General features: G+C 36.6%; 1 protein-coding gene across 3 annotated transcripts; it reads right to left on the bottom strand.

Annotated features, from left to right (window-relative positions):
- Nucleotides 1-468: 468 nt before the first annotated feature.
- BROX (BRO1 domain and CAAX motif containing) lies at nucleotides 469-21,090 on the bottom strand. 3 transcript variants are annotated; one of them, XM_061187316.1, is made up of 14 exons: nucleotides 20,721-21,090; nucleotides 19,923-20,040; nucleotides 17,369-17,485; nucleotides 14,467-14,573; nucleotides 14,032-14,128; nucleotides 11,064-11,159; nucleotides 10,002-10,074; nucleotides 8,889-8,994; nucleotides 8,096-8,185; nucleotides 6,487-6,572; nucleotides 5,568-5,649; nucleotides 5,111-5,261; nucleotides 3,724-3,883; nucleotides 469-2,725 (listed from the first exon to the last, which is right to left on the bottom strand). In XM_061187316.1, exons 3-14 carry the CDS (start codon nucleotides 17,467-17,469, stop codon nucleotides 2,639-2,641), a joined length of 1,236 nt encoding a protein of 411 aa, XP_061043299.1. In that variant the 5' UTR covers nucleotides 17,470-17,485; nucleotides 19,923-20,040; nucleotides 20,721-21,090; the 3' UTR covers nucleotides 469-2,638. The 3 variants fall into 3 exon arrangements, with proteins under 3 accessions (XP_061043299.1, XP_061043298.1, XP_061043300.1); XM_061187315.1 differs by lacking the exon at nucleotides 19,923-20,040; XM_061187317.1 differs by lacking the exons at nucleotides 19,923-20,040; nucleotides 20,721-21,090 and adding an exon at nucleotides 20,041-20,200.
- Nucleotide 21,091: the final 1 nt, after the last annotated feature.

Here is a 21,091-nt window from a genome sequence, read left to right as displayed (position 1 = left end):
CTCATTTTCGAAAGCATGATTACTCTAGAAGATAAGGAAATATTTCTGAATATGATTTTATTTGAGTACATTTATATAGTACTGAAAATGCCACCTCAAAGTTTCCAAAGTACAAAGTTTTCTGCAGAGTACTGTACAGCAATAATGATAAGGTCTCTAGCTTAGCTCACCACCGTATACAAGACTGCAGCATGCTGGATAATACTGTGAATAAAAATATATGCAGGCTGACTGAAACCCTACTTCAAGATTAAAAAGTGGTTAAGTACCAATAAGCATAAGTAGAAACCAAATAGGTCAAGGAGCGTTGAGTATTTAATGAATTCATGTAGCATAAAACAACTGATGCAAATGCATCTGTCATTTTAAAATACAACTGTGAAGAATTATGATTTTACATTGTATTAACCTTGTTACTGGCTTAATAAACATAAAAATATTTATTGAAAAACAAAAATTCCAATGAAATTGGAAGTAAAATCACTTTTATTTTCATAAATAAAAAGATAATTCAGTATACTAACAACACTTTTAGCAGGATATGTAAGCGGTCGTTATCTGGTTTAAACTAAGTATGCAATAGTTAACACAAATAGTTACATCTATGACATTCACGCAACTTCTTTACATTTATTAACGTCCCCAAATTTCGAACACGATTTCAAAGAATATTATATATAATGGGATATTTTAGTCACAAAGTGTCACCTTTGCTGAGTCAACAGAATATTTACTATCTGCTTAGCTTAAAGTTGCCAATTACTGATTAAATGTAATACCAGTATTTACTGTACTTTACAGAAGCACTGAGCATATTACATGTTTTCATTCCATATATGGAAGTATGACCCATAAAAATGTCAATATGTGAAATTGACATATATTGTGTCAATAAATTTAGCCTAGTTACTAAATTTTCAAAAGTGAAAATTTAGTAACTAATAAGCACTAGTTTCTAAAATAAATAGATCTTACAGGCCAAGAGTAATAAGCTTACATCAAGTACGGTTTAAAGTTTTGTCAGTAAATGGCATAGAGCACAAAAATACAGGGAAATTAAAGTGTTTTTTCTATAAACAACAAAATAAATGTTCAGTTATTACTCCACTTATTCTGAAAACTGCAGCTTCAAATATTAAATGTTATATAGCAAGGAGTAATTAGCATTTCCATATATTAAAAAAAAAAACCTCACTGATTCTATGTAGCTTTTTTTCCCATGAGTATAAACTATGATTTAAGTAATCATTTATTTGAACACAATATTCAGATAGGTATAATCTATTTTTCATAATGAAATGTTTATTCCTATCTCAATACTTGAAGCAGATTTTACTTATTTCTCACAGAATTGCTGTGTGGATTCAAAGGTTTATCTATGTAAGTGCTCAGCACAGCGCCTGGCACAGAGTAAGCTCTCAACATACCCTACTATTACTACTTCTATTATTTGAACCAATCTGTCATTTATAAGAGAAAAATTAGGTGATGCCCCAGGAGAATAATCAAAAGAAGATAAACCTACATGTGTGATTTTTTTTAAAGTGTTATGTATCCACTATTTCCCAGGTTTGTGTATATACTAAACTATTTCAAATATTACAAGGTATTTTTAAGATATACTGTACCTGTTTGCTAAGTTTCTGCTATGGCCTTTGGCCTAAAGCAATACAATTCTGACAGGATAAGTGTATTAGAAAACTATATAAAAACCATGTACACTGAAATCAGGTAACAAAGGCATTTTACTCTAACTTCTGTAACAAAGTAGTAGAGATTTACCAGTGTAATTCAGGACAACCGATCTTGTTTAGGCTTAAAAGTTCTTTCTTTTCATCATGCACTATTTGACTTCTGCAAAAACATTTTCACTCTGTCTTCTCACACAAACACTAAGAGCTGTTACCAAGTTCTGCCCCCTAAGTAAAAAATCCATTAGAAAAAAGTACTTTAAAAAATATTGTAGGTTTGCTTACTGAGACTGAAACGAAGTACAGGGCTATCAGCATAAGAGTAAGCTCTTAAATGGTCTCAACATACCTATAAACACTGATTTGTGAGTAAATTATAGATTCTAACATATATAAAGGATTTGGTATGAAGATTTTTTGATCTTTAACTAAAAGTGATTTTTTTTCCCCCCAACCAGAAAAGGTAACTGACACAGAAGATAACAAGTCTGTGCTACAACTGACATAATGGAGAGGGGTAAAAAACGTTGTCTGTTAAAAACTGACTCCTGTCATTCTTCTGGTATCAAATAAGAGGAAGGAAAATAAACTTTTTTTTGTGAAGATAGAAAAACACACCTGAAACCACATGATTCTGGGCTATAGTATATTAACCTGAAACTTACTACTACCCAGAGTTCAGGAAGAAAAACCCAACCCCCAAATATGCCCTTTAGAAGCACAATAAAAATTTTTCACAGGTTGTCCTGATTAAAAAGGAGTTTGGAAACAAAGCATGAAACACTTTCACTGTGTTAAAAATCAAGAACAAATAAACCGAAGGCAGATTCCCTCTGAATGTACTAAATGAATCTGTAGGCTTCAGAGAAATCATTTCAAGAAAGATGAAGTTCCATGGTTTATCTTATCTGGAAGAAAATTCAAAGTGCACACTGTATCAATGTATTTTAGGAGATGTAGCACCCAGTGTCCTTTTGAGGTTTGATATCTGGTTCTTTCACAGGTTTCACCACTTCTTCTGGTTTGGGTTTAGCCTATGGAGAAAGAAAAATACAGTGTAAGTACATAAACTAAGATCTGGAAAACAAACACTAGATCTATTCCACCTCAGACTAATATAAAGATGATATACTAAAATACACAGCACGGAGACTAACCAAGCTGTGCCAGAAGCTACATACAAACCAATTCAATTAAAGACGTAACAGGAAAGCAACATTTCAGTGAAGGTGAAAACCTGGACGGGCAGGCAAAAATCAAGCTAATGGTACTCTTACTGCTTCTGAGGGGGGAGAAACTAAGCCAGCAACCTGTGCACGTGGAACCCTTAAGTTTGAAGATTACTTGCGACAGTAACAGGCTACCTCTTAGGACATTATTTAAGAGGCTGAACAGGATGCAAAAACTGTTATTTTAAGGAATAATGGTTTCACTATGGGTAGGAAATTATATTAAAAAAAAAAAAATTTCAAGGAAGCAGCTATGGTTACAAAATAATTCCCATCCCTTTTTTCACAGACCCCTTCTCTTTTGGTAGCCAAACCTCAAAATTTCCACTTAATCTACCATTTGGTTTAGTACACTAAGATGTACTTAGATATAAATGAATAAAAGCAGTCTAATTTTACCCCTGGATGATGTCACAGAATGTTGAAATTAGGTCAAATCTTCAAATACCATGCACTATGCTAAATCAAAAACAGCATTGCTATAGCAATATAAACATGGATGAGCCATCCTTTTTAGACCTGTCCTCCCACACTCTTCTTAAAGGAGGCTCTGACGAATTGTAAAAAGGCAAGGTAATGTGTTGGAAACAACATCAGTCAACTATGTAAAAAATCAGAAGACAATTAGGGCCTAGAGGTTTACCTCTGAAAGAGTTCAGATTTTACACCAAGCACTGTAATTAGCTAATTTAACATGTAGACAAATATATGCATCTATTTAAATAGAGGACAATATCAAACTGTGAAGTCTGAATTCTCTTTTTAAATTTTTGTGAATGAATGGAAAAAACCCAATCTCATACACTGTCATCCTTGGGTCTTTGGGTGAGATCAAAAGCAGCCAACGTTTCTGGTGTCCAGTGCACGCTTGTAGGAGGAAATTCGAAAGGTACAGGTTCTACGAGACCATAATTTGCTTTGAGTTCCAGTTGTGGGGCTTCTGTTGGAACTTTTTGAAAGTAACTGCAAAAAGCAATGGAAACAGCAATTCATTCAGTTATTTGTTAACTATTTGAGTGTCTATTTATGTCCAAGACCCTGTGCAAGGAAATGACAACTTAATGATGAATTACATAGAGAAGAATTTCCTGTCTCACGTAGTTTACAGATGAGTAGGTGACAAAGTCAAGAAACCCTGTCAACAACTGTGCAATGTAGCTGAAGCTATGAGGGATGTAGAGTGCCGTGAGAACACAAAAGTGGGGCAATTAAAAGAGGGGCAGATTTGGGGGGTCAGGGATGCTTTCCAAAGGAAGTGGTAAAAGTTAAACTGGGCACGTTCAAGGATGTGAAAGAGTGCAGCATGACCAGATGCAGAATATAAAGGGAAGAATGCAAGAGACAAAAAGCAGGGACAAAATTAATTTTACAACCTCCATAGGTACTGATCTACAGTTTGAACAACACTGGTTTAATAATGGAAACCTGCTTGACAGGCCTAGACAGAACTGACAGAAAATTAATTTATCTGCTTTATATGTGGCTGAAAACAGAATGAGATGAGTATGCCAAGAGAAGATATGTATATATAACACACAGAGAAGGAATGGCAGGGAAACAAAGGTAAGAGAAAGTTAGGACAGTAGACGTGGGCTATATGTTAATAATTCATGTTTGAATTTTAAAATCTGCTTTTATGTGTTATCATCAGAAGCAGAATAAAAGTTAGGTCTAATACAAGTGAATCCTATCACCAATTTAAATAGAAAATTAACGCTCAACTTCAATGCAACTTGATATAAAATGTATGGGAATAGAGACTAACAAACTGTGATATTATTAAAACAATATTATTATTCAAACATTATAAATACGTTCGTCCCCCCGTATCTTTGGGGGATTGGTTCTGGGACCCCGGAAGATACCAAAATCCACAGATGCTTAAGTCCCTTACATAAAATGAAGTAGTACTTGCACATAACCTACGCACACCCTCCCGTAAACTTTAATAATCTCTAGGTTACTTATAATACCTAACAGAATGTAAATGCTATGTAAATAGTTGCTGGCCTGCAGCAAATTGAAGTTTTGCTTTTAAGGACTTTCTAGAATCCCCCCTCCCTGCCCCCCCATATACTTTCCATCTGCGGTTGGTTGAATCGCGGATGTGGAACCCACAGAATACAAGGGGCCAACTGCATATACTATACCGTTATTAATATTACTAAAATCATACTGAGCTGTACTCACATAAATCCATTTTCTCTCTGACATTTTTCAAGGGTGTTCTTCACAAGATTTCCAAGTTTCCTAAAGAACAAGTGTCCTGAAGGTTTGACTGTTGGTCCAGCGCCTTTGGTTTCTCCATATTCTTTGCATAATGCTTCTGCCTTTGCATAAACTGCATGTGAAAGGGATATACAGTCATTTGATTATAATTAATTATTGATTATTTATACTAAAAAGGCTATTAATCAGAGATGCTCTTTAACTAGTGTAAAAGCACTACCAACAACAGTATAAGGGGTAGGCAGGTATTTTCCACAAGTTCTAGGTTTTCGAAGCACTTTTTTCTTTTCTCCAATTACTTCACTGATTCTCATTCCCTTTCATGAACTCTGCCAAAATCTCTTTTAACTGCCCATTCCCTTTATGATTAAACATTAGTTTTTAAAAGAGGAGTTAATATTCTGGCAGGAATACTTACATTTTTCTGCCTCTTGAAGAGACCTGATTGCTTCACCACATTTATCACTAGCCAACAAAGTCTGACCATGATAACAATAAGCCTGATAAAAGAAACAAATTTTTATTCATTCTCTCCTCAAATGATGCTTTCCACTATCGTCGTTTTCTATATGCATCAGACAAAGAAATGCCTTTGTCCATTGTTTGAAGTATCAATGCAGTCCCTTACATCTCTTTACTTGAATAAGCTTCCCCCCATCTCTGTTGGTATATAAAGTGGAATTATGTCAAGCCTTGAGCCAAACTAGCCTTCTAACCATGGACTGAGAGCAAAAACTATTTGCTGAAACCTGCTTTTAAAATTAGGGCAGAGGGGATAAAGGAGGGAAATTAGGGTGCTAATGCAGAGGGAGAAGGAGGGAGGATTTGAGGTCAAGGACTACACAGGTCTTAAGAAAAATGTTACCAGGCTGGAGTAGAACATGCTTATTCTTTAAATGTCTACCATCAATGCAGGGATTGCACATGGTCTTATGCAGTGTGTCTGAAAGCAGATTATAAGGTATAAGAAATCTTATTTATGATTCTTCACCAACCCAGGTGATACACTGTATGGGTAAGTCTTAAGATTAGCATTAGTAAATATCTTTCTCAGTGAACAGGATGAAACGAGAGAATTCTCATGAAGTTTGCAGAAGGTTCCAGCTTAAAAGTGGGTTTGAATCGAATAGTAATTCCATTGCTATAACCCAGCTCTGCATCATCTCCTTCCACTCGCTTTACTCCACAATGGCTGCACTGACCATCAGGGAACATTTATTGAGAGCTGTCCATTATCTGTAAAATGCTAACGAAGAGTCAGGCGAGATGACAGAACTGGTGCTCAAGGGGCTGGAGAGACAGTAAGTTACATTGTTTCTGGGCTAAAAAATACTTACATAAGCTGTGTAGAAACACATTTTCAAGTGAAGATATTTTCTCCATTTAGCAGAGTATGCAGGCTCCAAACTGGATAAAGCATGATCTAAAGTTACATTTTAAAAAGCAAAATATAATTTCACCCTGATTCACTAGGAGACTTATAGCTTATGTATTCAGATGCTAAAAGCAGCATGCCATTCAAGTCTAAAACTCAAGCATTTACACTTGAAAAACCTTGCTTTATTTAAAGTGATTTTATTTATTTATTCATTTATTTATTTTGATTTGATGGTTAATGCAATTTAAGTTTGAGATAATGATAAAAATAGAAACAACTAAGAACTTCAAATTAAATATGAATACTATTATAGTATCTCTTTCCAACCTTTTTTCATAATACAGCAATGCCAAGAGTAGTCTAGTCACCCAAGTCAGAAGCAAGGATACTCTCCTAACCCTCATTCACCACCCCATCCCTGCATCTTGTATAAAACACACATGCTCATATATCCTGCCAAACACCTTTCGAATGTATTTCTTCCTCTCCATTTCCTACTCTGCTATCTTTCTCAAAACCTTCATCATTTCTTCCATAGTACTTAGGAAGAAATGATTATAGTCTAAGTAGAGTCAGCCTACTACTCCTTCACTAGTAAGCCCATTTCTCATCTTGCAATGATAGGGACCTTTCTTAAATTCAAGTCCAGTCAAGTCAGATTGACTTTATTATACCTTTTAAGGGGTCCCAAATACCTACCGAATGAAGGCCAAACTTCTTAGATAGGCTTACAGACCAATTTGTAGCCTCACATGTGCATACTTTCGTAACCTTTGCTCCTACCTCTCATCCTGTTTCAGCTAAAACATGTCTCACAGTTCCAGAATGTGCTAAGTTCTTTCTAATCTCTGTACATACTACAGAATGTTCTACTCTTCCCATACGCTAAAGCATCCCAGCAAACCTAGAATTTCTATTTCTATTTCAAAATAAGGCTAAACCACCACCTTCCTCTAGAAAGCCTTCTCTAGCATGCCCAGATCCTTTAGGTTTTTATTTCACCCCTGTAACCACACCTTATTTCGTGCTATAATAATGTGGTTACATGTTTGTCTCCTTCCCTAGACTGCGAATCCGTATACCCAGCAACTAGAAGAGTAACCATCTCATAAACAGAAACACATGTGTGCTTCCTAAGTAAGTGACTGACAAGAATAATACGTTAAGGAGAAGCCCTGAGTGCCAGTCCCAGCCTCCCACCTGCTAGCAGTTAAACTACAGATTAGTTATGTTAATTCTCTGGATTTCAGTTTCTTGTCTAAATAAGGATAGTAACTACAAGGTTGTTATAAAGACCAAAAACATTTCAAAAGAAAAACAGCTGTTTAATTATTAGATGTAACTGGTTAAAAAGGATAGCATCGTCCTTTTCACTAGAAGTTATGGAGCATATTAACCGTGAACAGCTCTAATTCTTTTATTTTCTTTTAAACAAGATTAATAAAATAATGCAGCTATTACTACAGCTTTGCAAAAGATGAAACAATCTGAGAGTCCTTTTGCTTTGCTTGTTTCCTACTAAGCCAAGAGCTTAATGTGAAAATCTAAAGACTAAAAATAGAACTTACCAGCTTTTTGATAGAAATTGGCTGTTTCATATGCCAGGGCAGCAATTAGTCCAGGAGCATGTTTCAGTTCAATTGCTCGAGCAATTGTTACTATAACCAAAACACAATGAAGTGAATGTATGATTAAGCTCACTTGCATTTACCTTAAGTTCAATTATAATAGCAAAAGACAGTCTGATATCTATTTGGGATTTTAATACAGTTTGTTAAAATTTTAACGTGAAAAGCTACAGAAAGTGCAAACATAAACAAGCAGAAAACACTGAGCTTGTTGTTCTGATACCACCTCCTTAAATAAATCACTAGCCAATTACTAATCACAGAAAACCCCTACTACAAAATCGCATGATGTAAGAGGAAACAAATACTTTCAGGGCACTGGAGTCTGAAATAAAGAAAAACAAAAGCCAACAAAGTTTCTTTATTGTTTTCACATAAGTCTTCATTTATTTCCTGCCACTGAAAGGGAAAGATTTCAAGGTAAGCCAAACAGTGGAAGCAGAAAAGAAGTGAGCAAGGTAGAGTGGGGGGAAGATGAGTTATAGACTTAATTCTATGCTGCCAGAAATGGCATGAAATCAAAATCCTCTTAAAAAGAATTATTAACCTGTAAGGCCTTTTCCAGCTAATGAAAAATGAAGGCAAATGCTAAAGGTAAAAATCAATTTTTAAAATTCCTCACTATAAATTTCTCAAATCCTGAAACTCAATTCCAGCTAATTCTGATTTTTTAAAGAAGAACTAAATGCCAATATAAACTTTCTTAAAAAAAATCTTACAATATTTAAGATACCTTCTTGAGCTTCAGCTTGACATTGGATAATGTAAGCTTCTACGAGTCGTGCCTCTAAATCCCTCCCCTTTTCTGCAGGTGTAATTAATTTTGGGATATGACTTTCCTGAGAGAGAAAGAAAAACAAACAAAAAAACAAACAAGCCAAGTTTTATTTTAACTCAGCTGTTAGAAAGAAAACTGCAGTTGTGAGATATTCAATTTGGGGATTTATCAGAAATTTAGGGTACAAACAAAGATTGTGTAAAATGGAGCAATGTTAAGCTTACAGAGAATAAAATTTCCTGTACACTAAAACTTTTAAAGCATTTTATAAATTTTTGTAAAATAAGAAATTCAAGAGCAAAATTTGCGTCATAATAAATTGCTTAGATATGCAAATCATAGTCTCAACTTAGAAAATGTTTAACTGAAACGGAAACCAAATTTCCCTTTTGCATGACAGCCGGAACTGTTCATTCACATTAATAATAGTAAATATAAAGAAGACTACAGTTCTGTAGCTCACTCAGGATCACAGCTTTTTCATCACTGTAAAACTACCTTACCATGAGAAAATGCAACACTGGCCTCCAGTAGCCTTCAGTAAATAGCAGTTTAATTAGAATGGGGTGTGGGTAATTCTGGTTGGAAAATACGTTAGTCTTTCCCCTAATTCCCATCACATCTCCAGGCAATTTAATATAATTAGTGTGTACCGATTGCCCCGCTGGCATTTTCATTGAAATACAGAGAATATACTCAGAAAATTTGGTTTTGCAGAATCATGATTGCTCCTGGCAACTGCTGCAGACAGCAAAGAGAAATGCTCAGAACTATCAATTTTTGGGCTTTGTTTTCTCTCATCTTTTCAGAAGAGACTGAAAAATAAGCAGTGAAGTACCACTTGCATCGTCTAACTGTAAAATTCACTGATGATTTTCTGAAGTGGAAACACTTAATATTCTGTAATTGGCTGCACTCATCAACAAAGTACTTAACATAAGGAAAACAGAACACATACTAGTTCTTTCTACATGATGAAATAATTCCTTCACCCCACCCACAAAGAATGAAATAAAAATTATTCAAGAATTAAAGCATTAAGAATATATTTTACTAGTATTATTTTACCTTTAAATGTTTAAAAATCCCAGCTGCAATTTTTAAGCTTCGATGGACTTCTTTTGCTTCATCCTCTGTTATGCTGCAAGATAGTGGTTACATTAGTTACAGGATGAATCCCGTTTCTGGTATTAAAACCAACAACTAATACATTCTCATAAAACCACAGAAGCTAGTCATTTGTGTTTTTCACTACGTTTTCTTCCTTTTGACACTTAAAAAACTAACAAATGCACATGAAAAATATCCAAAGAGAAGATACTACAAGTGAAAAAGAGAGCTCCTGTTTAGGGGTCTGGACAAAGGCTTCTTGTTTTTCCTTCCAGATAATCTTCTGTGCATAAACAAGCATAAAAATCAATATACATTTAATGCATGCACATACTTAAAAAACACATACATACACAATATTCACCACTCTGCTCTTGTTTTAATCACCTAAATTACTTCAGAGACAATTTTACATCAGCACATACAATTCAACTCCATTCTTAAATGGCTGCATATTATTCCCATGTTCAGGTGCATCACAGTTGGTAGTTGCCAGTTTCATATTGCTAATATCCAGTTGTACTATTATAAAAACTGTATCTCATTTTATTTCACAGTTCCTTAATCCTTCAAAACATCTTTCACATACTTATAAGGCTTTGTATTTTTCTGTGAATTGCCTGTTTATGTCCTTTATTTTCGATTGATTTGTTGATCTTTTCCCTGTTGATTTGTAAAAGCATTATAAAAACAATTTGTCATCTGCACTGCAATTTTTTTGACCAATCTGTCATTTGTTTTCTAACTTTGTTTATGGTACTTTATGTGGTCAAACAGTCAACCCTTTTCTTGGTTTGGGGTTTTATTCAGAAAGACCACCCCCATGACAAGATTATTAAAAATTTTTTCCCTTTTAACAGTGCGCTCCATAATTCTGATACTTAAAATATTAACATTATGAGGCAACCTTACATTTATTAGAAGTGATACTTTTTATCAGTAGCCTAGACTTTTTAATAATGAAGCTCCATATGTTTGAAAACTAATACATATGCACATAACCCACCCCTTTTAACTTACTTTTCTTTTCCAGCCAGTCTTGAAGCATATTTGGTATACCATAAAGCTACATTAAATCCCATGGAAATTAATTCAAAAACAGCATCCTGCTGGGCACTAGAATTATAAACATGATCATTAAGTACTGTCAATGACTGAGACATCTGTATATGAAGCCTGCTATACATCTTACACAAAATCATAAAGAGCTAAATGCTAACTGAAAAAATGAAGAGTCCTTGTGTTTAATATAGGTTGGGAGATAAGACACAAGCACACACACACACACACACAATTAACACTGAATGACTAAACATAATGGTCCACGATGTACTTCATAATAGTAAACATGAGAATAGTAGTTCCCAAAGGTTACTGTACATTGAATAGTTTTAAAAATACAGATTATTGGAACTTATCCTACAAAGAAAGTCTGGGAAGTGCCCAGAATCTGCATTTTTAACAAGTATCCAGTTGATTCTGGAGCAGGTGATTTTTACACCACATTTTAAGAAAATGGACTTCAGAGGAGATCATTTCAGGCTAGAATGGTTAAAGAAGGCTTAATGGTATAAAGAGAGTTTGAATTGTGCCTTGAAAGATGGCTAGAAGGGAAGCAGAAGGACATCCCAGATGAGGGAATGATGCTATTAACGCACAAGAAATGATAAAGATTTTTCTGGTGGCAGTAACCCAACTAGCTTGATTGAAGTTGCCAGTTCATAAAGAGAAATCGAGGAGCAGGAGAGCAAAAAGCCAAGCTGATGTGAAAACTGTAGAAGATTCTGAATGCCAAGCCAATTAGTATAGTACAAAGAAAAAGGTCTCAAAAATAAGTGTATTTTATATCTTATTTGTCTCCTTCAGATTCTATAACTAAACATGACACAAAGATGGCAAAAAGCTCACAAAGCAAATAAGATAATATTTTTATTCACTGCTGTTCTGATGAGACCCTGAAAATTCTTTATACACATCATCTCACTTATCTCAAACAATGAAGTAAAAAACCTGAAGTAATACCCTTATTACACATATAATACTAATAAAGATACAGAAAAATTACCCAAAGGGAAGAAACTAGAATCATGATTCTGCTTTGTATTTTTTATTTAATTGCTGCCTCCATCTTAGAAGGAATAGAGACATGGAAACTTTTTAGATTAAAAAAAAAAGATTTGTTACAAAACATGTAATTCAAAAATACCTTATAAACTATCCTGTTTAATATACATTATAACATACAAAAATATGACAGTTATGAACAAACTTCTTAAAACAGTTTACCATGCCAAAAAAATTTAATGTATAGTTTAACGGCTTATTCTTTTCAGCACTGGGAACTTTCCAATGAGTTACATCTACTAATTACATCTAGTAATTCTAGTAATGGTGATCTAAGAGGCATATCTAATTTATAACTTTACCTTTAAATAATAAGAGAGTTTTGCTAATTTTTATGGAGTCTCATGAATAGCTCTCTCCTGTTTACCCTTCGTTTATTTCAATCTGCCTTGCTCCCAAACACTCCATTTCTATTGTACCACATCTAGGTAGTAGTTAAGAGCGTACACAGTTGAAAAAACATTTTTCAGAACAGATATACTCACAGCACACTTTTCATTGAGTAAGTGGCAATCAAGGATTAAATAACTTAAAAATCTCAGATGTACTGAATACTCAACACTATAACAAGGCTTTTATCACATAATTCTTCACTGTCTCATAAAACTATGCTGAGAAATGCTGTCACAAGGAATGAAAATTTAGCATGGTGGGGAAAAGTGCCAAATTTATGTAATACAAAACACTTTAGGATCTGCCAAAGTGTTGTAATGTAACAATGGTAGAGGTTTGATTCTTTAAAAAAAGTTTTTAAGGAAAATATTCCTTAATTTTAGATGAAGTACAAAGGGGTACATAAAGAAAAACAGAAAATGAGGACTTACTTGGAAAACCTTGGTATCCCAGAATATTAAAATTTGGAAAGGACCCACAGTCCGCAACTTCCTACCCAATTTATGAATTCTATTACATACAATATTCCCAAGGAAGGAAGGAAGGAAACTAACATTTATTGAATGTCTATTAATGCCTGGCATTATATCAGCCCCTTAATACAAAATTTCCTATTTTGTTCCTCACAAAAGCCCTATACCTGTAACCCCAGCATACAGTTGAGGAAGCAGATGTTCACACAGGAGAAGCTCTGAGGCTGATCTACGTGTGTATGAATCCAAAGTCCACACTCCCTCCACTGTAATGTCTGCCCTGGTTGTTTGGCAATCCCCATTTCCTTCCCTTCTGATTTTATAAAATGGTTAATTCTAAAGCAAATTGAGATAAAGATATATGACTATTTAAACAACCCAATGGTGTTTAAAAAAAAAAAGTAGTTAAAAATTTAGCACCATTATGATCGGTTTCCTGTTGTAATTAGATCTAACTAGTTTCAGGTGAACGATGAGAAAGTTCGGAGGGGAAGTTTTTAAAAAGAGCAGAAACAGTAAAATTAGGAAGAAAACAAATACAGTACTGTCAGTCAAAAGAGTATGGAGCTGGGGTGGAACTGGGGAGAAAGAGAGAAAGAAGGAGATTGACCAGAGACATCTGAACTATCCATCAGAAAAGGAAAGTAGCGGAGAAAGCAAAATTCTGCTCTGCTTGGACGGAGGCAAAGACCAAAATCTAGGTTTGGTTTTCAAATTCTCAAACTATTCTTTGTGTGTTATTAAAAGTCAAGGCTGCTCAATCTAGTTAACATTTATACTGATTATCTCAAAAATGATTTGGTCCAGGAGAAACAAATTCTGTTTGTACTTAATAGACTGCATTAGGAGTTTAGGTCAAAAGTTTTACATTAATTTCCTGATAAGGCAGAATGCTGATCAGACTGACATTTTACTTCTTCCACACAGAGGCTATGAGTTAATCACTAGCTAAACAGTTACAAAAATGGCCTGAATTTAGTACTGTTGGTGCTGCTTACCTTGGAACCTGTCCCTGTAATGTATCAGTCCACTTGAAATTTTGAATATATCGTAACTTGCTTTCTTGGGTAGATTCATCCAATGAGTTAATGAAACCTACAAAAAGGTAGAAAACATTTTCAGTTTTACAGGAAATATCATGTGTCTGTTTAGAACATTTTTCAGATAATGACTTTTTCAGATACCCGAATGAAACTCCCAGCCCCTCTATCCCCTTCTCCTAAGGTAACATAAGATGAAATATGCACACATTTAATTTTCAAAATGTTAGAAAGACCACATACCACCTTTACATTCTCACATTTCTGACACTCAAGCATACCGAAGAATATAACCTAGAAGACTAAACTATTCAAATTTGGAAAGTCTAAGAATCAAATGTGAACTTCTACATAGTTGACTTTTAAAAACTTAAATTTATTTAAATAACTAACCTTGTAAAAGTGAAAAATATGAATCCGCTGCATTCTTCATCATTTGTGGATTACAGTTCAAATCGGTGAACAATTCAAGCAGTCGTGCTCTAGATGATCTCAAGTCACTTAAATGAGACAGAAAGAAATAGTAATGTTAAGTAAGCTGTATTACAATGAATCTATGTAAAAGTGGCTTAAAAGTTTCAACTGTAAAAGCTTAAACACACACACACACACACACACACACACACACACACACCCTCCTCTAAGATATTACTAAGTATACAGGAATGAATTTAATTAGGACTAACACTGGAGGTAAGTGAAATTTCTAGTAACAATTGTTTTACAAGTTGTACTAAAATAAACCCAGTCCAACGAAAGGAGCAAATCATGAATACAATTATATAATAAAAATACACAGCAAGTTTTAATTTTAAAAAATCAAACTAACACAAGCTTTTAAGAAGGGAGGAAAGAATTAAGAATGAGTAAATTAATCTGACCAGTTCACAATAGAAGTTTTTTGAAAAATGGAAATTTAACATTTGTACATAATTTTAGTATCCCCTTAAAATTTCAAAATTTGACATGTCAAAATGTACTTAAGTACAAAACCATATTTTAAAATTGCATTCTATAATACAACACACACACAAACATGCAAAAACACGTGGCCACCAGTCATTTTAAAACTGCTCCCTTGTCTCCATTCTCCTTTGCTTCTCTGCAGCAATAAATGTTGCAGACATTTATTGTTTCTTTCTCGAAATTCTTTTCTCCCTTGATTCCAATAACACCAAATTTTCCAGATTCTCCTCTTATCTCTAAAAGTTCCTTCTCTATTTTCTTCCATGTCCCCTTCATATTCCCACCTCCAGCAATGTTCAGTCTTTGGCTTTCTGCTCTTCTCTCTTCTGAGGTCTCATCTATGAGTATAACTTTACATCTAATCCTAGATCTACATTATCAGCTCTAACTTGGTCCTGTTCCAGTTACACGTCTTCCTTCAGAAGGCAACTTGCTTAGCGAGGGATCCAGAAATCATATTACATGGACCATGACTGAAGACAGCTGGGTGTAAATGACTAAGACTAAATTTAAATTGTAAGCACCAAGACAGTAGGGACTGTATACCCAGAACTTAGTGTCTGGGATAAAGCATATACTCAAATTTCTTTGTCGAGTGAGGTAATACTAACATTTCAAATATTTTAAGATTTAGAAGGAGTGTAAGTAGCAGTGATGTTTAGAAAGGAGCACAAACTTAAACCTGAATGGTCTAGATGGAATGTTTATTCATTGGTACCAGCTCTAAGGAGGCTGATTCCAAGAAAGTATATAGCAACAATTATATACAGCTGACCAAAAATGGGATGGGCTACCTTATGAATCTGTCATTGTTATTTAATTAAAAGCTGGGAGGGAGTAATTCCTGGAAAAAAATTTGAATTCTTTTTTTTCTTTCCTTTTGGCCATGCCACGCAACATGTGGGATCTTAGTTCCCCAACCAGGGATCGAACCTGCGCCCCCTGCATTGGAAGCGCAGAGTCTTAACCACTGGACCGCCAGGGAAGTCCCCAGAATTTGAATCCTTAAGGCCTATTCTAGACTCGAATACTTTGCTAGCTATTTCCAAGTAGGCATTCAATCATCACCTGCAAACCAACTTGTGCAAAATTATATTCGTATTAAAATGACAGAATTCGAGAAAAGTGTACCTTAGAAGTATCTAATTTAGGTTATTAATTTTACAGATGAGTAATTAGACCCAAAGGAGTTAAGAGACTTGCCCAATGCTACAGATAAAACAGTTAAGCTGGGGCCAATGTCTAGGATTAGAGGTTGGCAAACTACCACCTGTAACTTGTTTTTATACGGCCCACAGCTTAATTTTGCAAAAATGAACAAAGAAGAATATCCAATAGTGACTGTGTAGCCCACAAAGCCTAAAATATTTACTATTTAGTCCTTTACAGAAAAAGTTTGCTGACCCCTGGTCTAGATCAACCTTTTGCTCCAATTACTTCTTTTCACAAAAAGTAGCAATTCTCTTGATTTTCCTTTACTGGTACCACCAATGTCTTGATCATCTAGGTTCTGTATCTCATAGACTAAATGAATCCTTTTCAACTTTACAGAGCAAATCAGACATCTGGCCAGTTGATGCCTCCGTCGAAATATCTCTTGCGTCTATCTCTTTTGTTCCAGTTAAACTGCTCTACTCATACTCCCTAGAACAAAGGTTTACCTAACAGAAATGACTTTCTCCTCTCCCTTCTTACTATCTAAGTCAGGGATCAGCAAAGGGCCTGAAGATAAATATTCTAGGCCTAGTGGGGCATAAAGTCTCCCCTGGGAATACTCAATCTTACTGTATAGAGGAAAGGCAGCCATAGACAATTTGTAAATAAGTCGGGGAGGGGGAGGCTATGTTCTAATAAAAACTTATTTATGAAAACAATCATTGGGCCAATCTGCAGGACACAGTCTGGCAACCCCTGATCTAAGCCATACAATGCATTTAAACCCCAGCTCAAGTCCTCTCTTCTACTGAACACTCTGAAGGCTATTTCAGGTCATAGGGACCTCTCCCTGCTCAGAACTCAATTAATTTACTATCTGGCCAATGAACAATATCCATATATGACTTTGTGGAGTCTCTTGTACTGTTGTAACATATAGCTTAACTCTTTAATTGTGACTGTTTAGCCTCTCTGGGACTCACTCACTGACCTAAACTTGAGGACCCAGTTTAAATAATCTATGATTTAACTTTTCACATGTCATTTATAAGTTTATAAGGAGCCTAAGGTTAGGGACAGTGTGTTACATACTTCTGCATTGTGCATGACCCTAAAAAAGTACCTTGTATCCATGGGTGGCTCAATCAATACTTGTGGAGACTGACAAACTTACCTGCAAATTTTTGAAGCAGCAGGGCCAGTGACTAGGCCATAATAGTTAAAAGGGACAGGAGCTGTGGCTTTTAATGGGTTCCTATGAAACCAATGTGTCATTCTCTCCAGGTGTTTCCTATTGACAAAAAACAAACGTATAAAAATTAAAGATAAAACATTTAATAAGCAATGTAAACCATATTAAAATATTTTTTAAAGTAAAAGTTGAAAATTACTACAGGATATATACATTTTAATATAAAACATATATAAAACAGACATATACATAAATAAAATGCTTCACTGCCATACATCAATCTTGTTTTAACTGTCTGTTTATATAGCAGCCTATGTTTAGATCAGGCCTATAAAAAAACAGCATTTGTAAATGTGCTCACAGTAACTGCAACGTTGAATATACTGGAGCAGTAATGTTTAAACTTTAATGTGTATAAAAATCACGTCGGGGCAGGAGGTGGGGGGCTCTTGTTAAAATGCAGGTTCTAATTCAACAGTCTGGGGTAGGACCTGAGATGCTGAGGCTGCTGGTCCCCAAACTACACTTCTGAGGAGCGGAGTACTAGACTTCGGTTGGACAGCTGCAAATGAGAAGGGCACAGGACCAGAGGAACGTGATTCCGAAAGAGGTTCAAATGGTGACCCGTATTTAGACTGCTAAGATTACTTGATAGAAATAGGTTTTTTTTTTTTTTTTAATTTTTATTTATTTATTTATTTATTCTGTGCGAGGGCTTTCTCTAGTTGCGGCAAGCGGGGGCCACTCTTCATCGCGGTGCGCGGGCCTCTCACTATCGCGGCCTCTCCTGTTGCGGAGCACAGGCTCCAGACGCGCAGGCTCAGTAATTGTGGCTCACGGGCCTAGCTCCTCTGCAGCATGTGGGATCTTCCCAGACAAGGGCTCGAACCCGTGTCCCCTGCATTGGCAGGCAGATTCTCAACCACTGCGCCACCAGGGAAGCCCACAAATAGGTTTTAAATTAACTGTATCTCCCACATGATATTGCTGATGCCAACTGATTGGCTGTAGCATATGTTCTATAATAAATATACTTTCCCCAGAATAGCTAATAAGAATCAAAATTTTCATGATAAAAAACCCCACATGATACTTGATCAATAATATCTATCATTAAAATGGTAAAAAATGGCTGAATTATAAACATATTTTAGTATGTGTAACTGAAGAAACCTCAGGTAGAGTTGGAGTTGGCACAGGCCTGTAGGGGGAGCTCTCAGGTCCCCCTAGGAGACCTCAGTTAACAGGAGATAAGTAAACCTACATCTCTGACAGGAAGGTACCTCTAGGTTACTATCAGAAGGAAGAAGAAAACTTCTCTCCATCCATGGCAGCTCAGCCAGTCAGACTGTAGCAGACCAACCAATGAGAAGCTTCCACAGTCTGGACTCCCAGGTTCCTCCAATGGACTCTTTGGTTATTACAGCCCCGCCCAACTCTCCTCTTTTCCCTATAGAAGCATGTTCCCCTTGCTTGTTCTCTGTATTTGCTTATGGTCACCCATCTTTGCATATCGCTGATTGTGATTTCTCTGCTAGTCCTTAATAAACTCAGTTTTGTTGGTAAAAAAAAATGATAATAAAAATATCTATCCTTAGAACATACTTGTGGTTGACAAGGGGGAGGGCAGGTAGGGGAGGGAAGGACCGGGAGTTTGGGATTAGCAGATGCAAACTAGTATATACAGGATGGATAAACAACAGGATCCTACTGTATAACACAGGGAACTATATTCAATATCCTGGGACAAACCATAATGAAAAAGAATATGAAAAAGAATGTATATATGCATAACTGAGTCACTTTGTTGTACAGGAGAAAGTAACACCTTGTAAATCAACTATACTTCAATAAATTAAAAAAAAAAATCTATCCTTAAAAACCAAAACATTTAAAAAACTACCTAAGTGAAATGCCAACTTAAAAAAATTAAGTTTCCCACCTTTCAGGTTAAAAAAGAAAAAAAAAAGGAGTGTGTCACCTGCTTAAGAGTCCTTGGGAAGATAGTGAAGATAATACAGGAGATGTAGTTGAAGACTTAAATATGGCAATTAGATTTCGGGAAGTGGGAAACAAAATCGGTAAGATTTAATTAGTTTGAAAGCATTATATACAATGTTGTCCATGGATTTTTCTTATCGGGAAAAAAACGTGGGCTGCACAGTGTAAAAAATATCTACTTTATGCACCTCCCTTACCATATTTATTCATGGCAAAACCGGCTTTGGAGAGCACCAGCTATTTAAGGATGAGGAAACGCACTGTGTATTCAATGAAAAATTGAGCAAGTTCATTTGAATAACTCAAAACATTTAACAAGTCCTTCAAATATATATAACCTTCTAAACATCGTCCACGTAAATCTCCTTTATAACCTAAGTAAACTAATACTGCATCTCTGTGCATATAAACCAAGCCTCCCAGAGATAACGGCACACGATACACTTGACTGTGTCAACAAATTTTCCACAAATACTCTTTTAAGGCGGCCTCCCACGTCCTGGATGAAAATGTCTTAAGTTCTGTATATCTTTACCTCAGGAACGAAGAGGGTAAGTACCGTGTTCTCTACCCCTGCCCAATCTGTCCGGTCAGAGACCCGCACTCCAGTTTTCAAGAATTCGAAGGGCGGGGTAGAAGGACGACACACCCACCTGCAGGTGCAAGGAAGGGTGCCTTTGAAGCCACCAGCACAACAGTCGGATAGAGGCTGTCACCTAACCCGCTGCCACAGGAAGAGTCCGATTACCGACAAGGGTTCCCCACGCCGGAGACCCTAGGTCCCGCAGCAAACCTACCGCCCCGGAGCTCCCAACGTCCACTTCCTGTTTACCACCCAGCCTCTTCCTCCCGGGCCCCGTCCGGTTTAACACCGTTAAGACCTTGCGCAGGCGCACACCTTAGCGTGCCCCTCCTGAACAGGCATTTTCGTGGAAAGCCGATACTATCTACCCGGGAGAGGCGGGCAGAAGGTGCCTAAACAAACCCCTATGTAGCTATAAGACCCTCCCCCCCCGCCCCCCAACTGCTAGTGGAGACGCGGGCAAGGCGATTCGGTGAATCTAGCTGTTAACACCATTAATTCGTGGGGCTAATGTGAATTTCTTTCTCTCGTTTGTTTCAAGGCACTTTTTACACAGGTTCCATAGACTCCCGGATAGTGGTCCCCCAAATTTTCCTTCTAGTGCCTTGAAACACTTGGAGACTTCTGGGGACCACTATCCGGGAGTCTATGGAACCTGTGTAAAAACCTTGACCCTATTGCTTGGGACTCCGGGGAGACGACAGGAGTAAGGATAGTACTGGGGAACGCCCATCCTCATGACATACTTACCGGATTTCTCGATGTCTGTACAGCACCCCTCCAGAGGGAAGAAAGGCAGTGTCCGAGTCCGCAAACGAGAAAGGGAGGGAGTCGCAAAGCCCGGATTACCGAACTAGAGCGACGGAAACCAGGCCTGCGGGAGCCGATCACGTGGTCAGGGCGGCCATGACAGCTACCGAGGCGGCAGTGCGCGCCGCTCGGGGGTTGAGGCTGCCGCGTTGTCGCAGCCCCCTTAAAACACTCCGTTCCTCAGCCCTTTCTTAGCTGTTCCTCCACAGTCTTTCCTCTTGCGCTGCGGTCTCCTCCAGAGACAAAGAGCAGAGCTGGCCGGGCCTCCCACGCCGAGGAAGAATGCCGCGATAACAATGGCGGCCGCTCGG

Source organism: Eubalaena glacialis, chromosome 3 (assembly GCF_028564815.1).
Source record: "Eubalaena glacialis isolate mEubGla1 chromosome 3, mEubGla1.1.hap2.+ XY, whole genome shotgun sequence".
In the NCBI taxonomy this organism is placed as follows: domain Eukaryota; kingdom Metazoa; phylum Chordata; class Mammalia; order Artiodactyla; family Balaenidae; genus Eubalaena; species Eubalaena glacialis.
This window is presented reverse-complemented; position numbering and strand designations above follow the sequence as displayed.